This window comes from Leptodactylus fuscus, chromosome 11 (genome assembly GCF_031893055.1).
Source record: "Leptodactylus fuscus isolate aLepFus1 chromosome 11, aLepFus1.hap2, whole genome shotgun sequence".
Lineage (NCBI taxonomy): Eukaryota > Metazoa > Chordata > Amphibia > Anura > Leptodactylidae > Leptodactylus > Leptodactylus fuscus.
In genome coordinates this window covers 4,991,273-4,999,389 of record NC_134275.1, presented here as the reverse complement: position 1 = coordinate 4,999,389, position 8,117 = coordinate 4,991,273, and the positions used below count along the sequence as shown (strand labels likewise).

Below are 8,117 nucleotides of genomic sequence, written 5' to 3'. Positions count from 1 at the left end.
ACATAATAAGACATTTTATATGGGGGAAAAAGGGATTTTTGGGGCTTTATTTATTTATAATTTATTTTAAACTTATTTAAACTTTTTTATTTTTAATTTTTTCTAAGTTTTTTTTTCTGTCCCCATGGGGGATTGAAGCAGTGATCGGCTGATCACTGCTTCAATAGGTATAGGCTGCAATACATGTGTTACACAGTATAGGAAGCGGTCAGCCTGTGTAGACGCACAGGCTGAAAGCTTCCTTTTTGGGCAGGATCAACCAGGTATGTGCAGGGGACGGCATGGGGCAGACCTGGGGTCACTGATCAGACCCTGGGCTGCCCCCTACGAACACCGGCACCCCCGAAACCGGCACCATTTTAAAGCGAAACCCTGGAGATGCCGGCGGTCATGTTGAGCGACGGCATCTCAGGGGTTAACCCCCACGATCGGACCCGACCGCGGGTGTCACGGGGCACTAGAGATGAGCGAATAGTCTTCGAAACTCTAGTTCCGAATACCTCGCTCCATAGGAATGAATGGAAGCGGCCGGGACTTAACCCCTTGGTGTTCGGCCGCTTCCATTCATTCCTATGGGAGCGAGGTATTCGAAACTAGAGTTTGGAAGACTATTCGCTCATCTCTAGTGCTAACCACTGAACCACTGTGTTGCCCCCCAAGTACGGTACAACTCTGACATGTAATATGGCCACGTGGCTGAGGGATCATTGTGAAATGTCTGCGTACAGAGAAAACATCTGGGCACATGATAACCACGACGTTTAACTAAGAAATCAGGTGAGATGAGAAGAGATAACACGTAACGTTTATAGTAGCCATCGTTCTGGAGAATACGGTCTTGGCTTTACCATTGAAAATAAGATTCCACCAACTATAAGAACACATTGGACAAGACATCTGTTCACAAGATATTGCACAACGGTGATAGGAAGTAAAACAAAAGCAAAGCAAAGTGTTCTCATAATTACTCTGTACAGCGGCGAGCATCTCCAGAGACAACAGGCGCATAATGGGTTAAACAAAAGTATTACTACCTCTCCAACCCTAAGACAGTCCTTTTTGGGCACGAGTCCGCTCTGGCATGTGATTGGCGGACCGAGGAGGTTGTAAGGAGACCGGGAGAAGGCGAGTACGTCTATTTTTTAACCTATAATGAACCAGTCACAATTTTTCACCAGTTTTGCATTTTCTATTGAAAACATAGTCTAGTTTATAACGGAGAACGAGGGTGAGAACGCCATTTATTCAGTTGTGCTGGAGACGGATGAGACTTCTCACGGGTCGGGCCGGACCAGAGTGTAGGAGCCGACCTGGCCGTCCTGCCGTAACTGCTGTATGAGGGCCCTCTGGTTCCACTTTCTGCTCACTACCACAAACCTTTCGGTGCCTTTGCCATAAGACTTGTTCTTAAGTTTATATTTCGTCGCTATTTGATGGATGAGCTTCCTTTCTGTTTTGGTCAGTTCTCTAGAAAACTTTAGGTCTTCCGGACTGTTGGACTCTACATAGTTCCTTATAACTTTTTCAATTCCTTTCTTGGTGATTTCCTCGCAACCTTCTGTTAAGCCAAGACCTGCACGATTAAACTTCTCCGTTACAGCCACTGGCTCCGCGATTCCGTCTCCTTCCTTGCCCAAACCTCCACCCGTCCATCCCATCTTCCTCAGGAGTCGGTTTCCAACATTATCCTCTTTGATCGGCTTGTACACCTTTTTCTCACACACCTCTTGCATCTGATCTCGAGAGATGACACCTTCTTCAGGGACCTCCTTCGCGTGGTTAACAACCACTGGATGGGTCTTCTTTAAAGCCTCCACCGCTGCCTTTGCAGCCTTCAGCTTTACTGTTTCCTTAAGGTCAGTGGCTTCCCCTACGAGCTCTTGCTCAATGAAGACTTGACACTTACAATTCTTGCCGGTCACTTTCTCAATGACATATTCTATAGATACTTTGTTAAACTGAGCTGTGATGTTCAGAGTGGAGATCGCGTTTCCTTCGTCCTCATAGATCAGAATGTCTTTGAATGGGGTGACGGCGCATTTCTGCTGATTAGGCTGCGCTTTCTTTAAGATTTGGACGGCCTGTTTGGCTGCAGCGGTTTTGCTGGTCTTCTTACTTCCACAGGCTTCAGCCACGCAATGGTCTTGCACTAATACGCGGCACCGCCATGTGTCATTTGGCAACTTGTCGTACTTATAATCCACCGTCATTCTGTTAATGGCGGCAGAATTGTTCAATATGCATATGGCATTATCGGCATTTTCAGTGATGGTAAACTCGGACCAGGATTTGGTGCTTTTTGGTGGCTGCGGACCTGCCAGGGGACGTTTATTTGCGTAGTAGTCGTCTTGTTTCAGAGCTGGCGAGGATATATTTTGTGGGGAATCGCTATCACACGCCACAAGGTCTTCGCGATAACCGTCGCTAAATTTTCTCTGCACGGATACGACATTGACCTTGGGCTGTGCTAAGAGTTTTACGGCAGACTCTGCTGCTTTGTTTCGAGCCCCGAGTTTCACCGATGAATAAGAGGTAGCCAAGTAAATATTTTGGCATCTGACTTCGCAAGCAAAGCCATTGTATTGACTTTTGGGAAGTTTTGGGAGATCGTTCGGAGGTATGTCCTTCACAGGAACGTAAATATATTCGGGATTTGCTTTACATGCCTGAACAGACTGGTTTAACAAGTTGGCGTAGTGAATGGGCCGGGTACCAAATCCTGCTTGAGATGTTTTTAATTTTGCTTTCACGAAAGCGGAAAGTTGGTTGATAAAGTTGCGTGCGTACAAGACGTGATTTGCGCTCCCCGCAGAACTCGATGCCATTTCCCTTCCGAACTCACCGGGTTTTTTCGGTGCTTTTACAAAGCCGATGCCTTTTCTTCCCTGCTTGTTTATGTCGTTCCATGAATCGAGTACATTGGAACGGAAATCTTTGGACATATTGGAATTATGAGACTCAAACTTTGCGGAGTAATCCTGCTCCATTCTGGTCATGAAGTTACTGCTGTCACTTTTACTTTCCTCATTGGCCATAGGTGGCTCTGGATTTGCTTCCGTCTCTGAGTGGTCATTGACAGTAGATGATGCGTTACAATCAGGATTCGGCTGGGTTTCGCCATGACTGCTTGTGTCACTCTCTGCTTTTTTGTTGACTTGAAACTGCTTGTCGTCCTCCACTGTGCTCACAACAAAATGTACAGGTTCGAAACGTGGCCGCGGACCGAACTTCTTCTTTTGCGGTTGCCCAGCTGCAAGGAAAAAAAAAGTCAATTCAAAGGGGGTGTCCCACAAACAAGATGATGATGATGATGATGGTCCCTCCACTGAACTAGTGGGAGTCCAATGGGGAGGGGGTGATCCACTTATCTTGAAGGGAGAACTTATATGGTTCACATTAGGGAGGGTTCACACCTACGCCACGGTCTCTGCTTTCAGGTTTCCGTCTTCTGCCCGAGAAACTGGACAGGAGACGGAAACCGGCTCACAACAAAAAGTGAGGGGTTTGCAAAGTGTCTGCCCGTCAGCGTCTTCTGCCTCTCCGCGGCGAAACTTTATTTTTATCCGGACACAAAGATGGACATGCAGGACTTTGTGGCCGGTTAAAAAAAAACAAAAAACAAAACGGTTTCGCCGCGGAGACCACAAAACGCTCACGGGCGGACACTGACTGCCAGGTTTCCGTCTCCTGTCAGCAGAAGACGGAAAGCCACAAAGTGGAGACCGGGCGCAGGTGTGAACCCGCCCTTAGCCTCGGCTTTCTGTTATTCTGGTCCATCAGTGGACAGGCGGACCACAAAAAAGCGGTTACATACGGAGCCCAATGACACTAGACTATGGTCCCATCAAGTATCCACCTGAAAGTGATGGAGGAAATAGTCTTGTGTGCAGGACTTTTTCATCTGATGATTTCAGGCAGACATTGTGATGGAGTCTTCTAAGGAGACTCTGATGCAAATGTGAACGTGGCCTAAAACCTTTTCACTTTGCACAGAGACTGAGCTGAATACGGAGCTAAAAGGTCGGTGACACTTGTTATTCTTATCTCACTAGGTCGCCTATTGGTAGAGGATATACAAATGTACTTAAAGAGGACCTTTCATGGTCCGGGGCACAGGCAGTTCTATATACTGCTGGAAAGCCGACAGTGCACTCTCCCAATCTGTGCCCTGGGTAAAGAGCTAGCGGTCCCGTAGCGCTTTACTGTCAGAAGGGCGTTCCTGACAGTCAGTCAGGTACGTCCTTCTCCACAGCAGCGCCTATAGCACTATACAGTGTGAGCGGGGAGGAACGCCCCCTCCCTCCGCTCACACAGCTCGTCCATAGACCAGTATTATCAGGAGGGGAGGGGGCGTTCCTCCCCGCTCACACTGTACATTGCTATAGGCGCTGCTGTGCAGAAGGGCATTCCTGACTGACAGGAACGTCCTTCTGACAGTAAAGAGCTACGGTACCGGGACCGCTAGCCCTTTACCCGGGGCACAGATCGGGAAAGCCGACACTGAATTCAGCCGTATATAGAACTGCCTGTGTCCCCGACCATGACAGGTCCTCTTTAAGCCTTTTCTTCACTGATCTGTTCCTGCCTTCAATGTCTGTATGGATAGGAGACAGATCTGAAAATATTCAGGTACAAATCTGGATCATTTCTGTGACCCACAATCAATAACCCTTTCCTCTGGCGCCTCATCCCAATATAATATAATGTCTGACCACTTCCACCCACTGCTGGATTACAACCTGTTATTTATGACAATAGCACATCCAGGGCTCCTACACAATGAACACGTTTGTTTTTATAGTTTATTGGATGAAACTTATTTATGTCACAATTTTTGCCTAATTTTGAGGTAAAGAGTAAATAACCTTATAGGAAACCCTTTGCATGCCATAATGACACGTCAGAAGTTTTGATCAGAGGAGCCAAAACCCCCCTCCCCCTTAATGATTCGAATTAAGGGACTGGCATGCTCAGCGGAGTACTGTGCCCTTTTGGCTTCCCTTGGAGAGCTGAATGTGCGGCCTATGGGTTCTGCTCTCCTAGGATAGCCAATACAAGCGGAGAGGATCAGGACTTACACCCATTTGTTTTGATGAGCGATGGGGTGTAGGGATGTCTTACCATCAGGACCTCCAAAAATCAAAACTTCGGACATAGCGATGGTTTTATATAAGTTTACTTAGCAACCACAACAGGTGCAGTAACAAGATTTGTCAGTGGAGACTTACCGGCATGCTCAGTGGCAGGTCTCTTTGTTGCCTTGGCCCCAGGCACAAGCTCATATGATGGCATCTCACCAATGTCGATCCCCTCACCCATCTGGTGAACCTTCTCTGTTACCTGCGGGCTGTACCTAAGAGCACAAACATTGGAACCGTAAGTGAGTTATAGGCTGGACTTAGTGCACACATATATACAGGTCCTGTTCTATACATTGCAATGGTGGCCATACACTAAGTAGCCGTCTAAGCCATTCCTCATGATGCTACCAAAAACTATTATTTCAGTAACGTAGAGAGGAACAAGGAGTCTGACAGCCGGTTATCTTCTGCATAATAAAGATCTGGGCAGTCTGAAGTCTAGTATACTAAATCATTCCTGACTTCTGCCGCCGGGGGGAGAGTCCGGAGAACCCCATAGGCCCCGTTCACACGAGGAGCGGCTTGGCGGATTTTGGTCCTCAGAGTGACGCGCCACAATAGGGCTAAGATGTGCCTGCCATGACAGTCGCGGCTTCCCCCTCCGGAGTAGGCTCAAATGAATGGGCCCAGTCTGGAGGGTGCTGCCGCGAGGCGGACGGCGGGGCCGAATCAGCTGCAGAGTCCACCTGAAGAAACAGCCGGTCCCCGTACGAAGAAACAGCCGGTCCCCGTACGAAGAAACAGCCGGTCCCCGTACGAAGAAACAGCCGGTCCCCGTACGAAGAAACAGCCGGTCCCCGTACGAAGAAACAGCCGGTCCCCGTACGAAGAAACAGCCGGTCCCCGTACGAAGAAACAGCCGGTCCCCGTACGAAGAAACAGCCGGTCCCCGTACGAAGAAACAGCCGGTCCCCGTACGAAGAAACAGCCGGTCCCCGTACGAAGAAACAGCCGGCCTCCGTAGACCTCCATTGTGAGGGGCGGGTTATGACGTGGATTCAGCACCATAATCCGCCCCCTCTTGCCCCGTGTGAACGGTTATGGACGACTCCATTTCTTCCTCTAATTTTATCGATTCCCTCTCTTAAAGGTTTGCTTCACCAAAGCTGATCACAGGTTAAGATCTGATTCACATCTGCACACTGGTTTACGTTCAGGGAGTCTGCTGGGGGACCCCCAAATGGAGACCTAATCCACATTAAAAAAAGCGGTTCTCTAAGGAAACCCACAGACCCCCATGGACTACAATGAGGTCAATGTGGTTTCTGCACGAAAAATAAGGAGAAAAAAATAAGAGCTGCTGCATTTTTCAGGGGAACAGAATGGCCCGAGTGCAGGTGTGAACCAGGCCTAAGAGTGGCATTGCATCTCACCCCTATTCACTACAATGGAGCTGCAGTACCAGAGACACCCTCAGGACAAGTGTGGCGCTGTTCCTGAGAGTAGCCATGTCTCCCTTCTAGCCTCGGTGCATCTATACATGAGGCAGGAGACATGGCGGCCCCTCCGCCCCAGCACAGCGCTCAGGCCGAGCTCGTCCTCACCGGTTCCCTATGAAGACCATGTTGCTCCACACCACAGACAGGGAGATGAGCTGGTCCATCTTGCGGCCGGGATACTCATGAAGGTGACGTGCCAGGAACTCTCGGCGGCTGGCCCAATGTCGGTCGTTCTCCTGGTACAGGCGGTAATCGTCTAGCGACACCGACGTCTCCTCTCCGGTCTCCATGGCCACTCGTTTTGTCCGCGGCATGGCAGAATATAAAGGTGCGGAACTGCAGCGCCCCCACTAGGACAGGCCCCGACCGCTCAATGCAATGCACGGGAGTCCGCACAGCGAGGTAATGAGGCCCCCTGATGGAGCCGGAACCATAGAGAGGCCTCGGTACAGAGCGCCGGCACCATAGACACGCCGTGTCACACTGTCTCGTGTGTGCTGTGACGCTGCAGCGACACCTAGTGTCCCTCCCTCCATGATGCTTCCTTACTCTGCCTGCAGGTGGCAGCACATGCACTGCGACTGTCACCAGGACTGAGGCAATGGAAGCACTTTAACCCCTTAACCACCTCAGTACCCGCCAATTTGGGCTCCAGGACCAGACACATTTTAGGATTATTTTGTATCTGCAGTTTAGAGGCTGTAACATTTATTTATTTTTTGTTATGTAGATTGTGAGCCCCACATAGGACTCACAATGTACATTTTTTCCCCTATCAGGATGTCTTTGGAGTATGGGGATGGAAATCCATGCAAACATGGGGAGAACATACAAACTGCAGATGTTCTTTTGCCCTTGGCGGGATTCAAACCCAGGACTCCAGCGCAGCACTTTTTTTCTTTTTGTATTGGATTTCTCCTATAACTGGGGCTGCTACATTTAGCCTCCTGCACGCTGTATACACCGTATACAGAGCTGATCTGGTTCCTGTAGGACCCAGCAGCTCTTGTAAGACACTGACACCAGTGGATCACGTGACTGCCGGGTCAGAGGGCGGCCCCATCATGGCGGCGCGCATAGTTTTGTATACAGCGCTCATTGAGTGCTGTATACACAGCAATCGAGAAGGCAGGGAAGGTAATAAACCTTCCCTGCCATCTCTCTGGGAGCTCTGACAGAAGTTACAGCCGGCTCCCGGTATCAGCAGCTGCACGATCTCCGTGCAGCTACTGTGTTCTGATTGGATGTACCGACACGTCCTGTCAGAACAAGGCAACCACTATCCGGACGTTTATAGTCTATGGGCCGTCTGGAAGTGGTTAAGGACCAGGACCATTTTCACTTTTGCATTTCTGTTTTTTCCTCTTCACATTCCAAGAGCCATCTTTTTTTTTTTTTCAATTCAGGGTCTCATGTTGGCTGCAAACTTCTAGGCCTGGGGCAAAGCCGACTGTGCATGCCCCCCCCCGGCCACAAGAAAATGGCTGCTTATACAGTAGTGTAAGCGGCCATTTTCTTGTGGCTGGCGGGCATGCCC

The 8,117-nt window shown here is 49.3% G+C and overlaps 1 protein-coding gene across 1 annotated transcript; it reads right to left on the bottom strand.

Annotated features, from left to right (window-relative positions):
• Positions 1-783: 783 nt before the first annotated feature.
• On the bottom strand, positions 784-6,993 carry NKRF (NFKB repressing factor). Its single transcript, XM_075259079.1, has 3 exons — positions 6,686-6,993; positions 5,229-5,353; positions 784-3,250 (listed from the first exon to the last, which is right to left on the bottom strand). Exons 1-3 carry the CDS (start codon positions 6,892-6,894, stop codon positions 1,275-1,277), a joined length of 2,310 nt encoding a protein of 769 aa, XP_075115180.1. The 5' UTR covers positions 6,895-6,993; the 3' UTR covers positions 784-1,274.
• Positions 6,994-8,117: the final 1,124 nt, after the last annotated feature.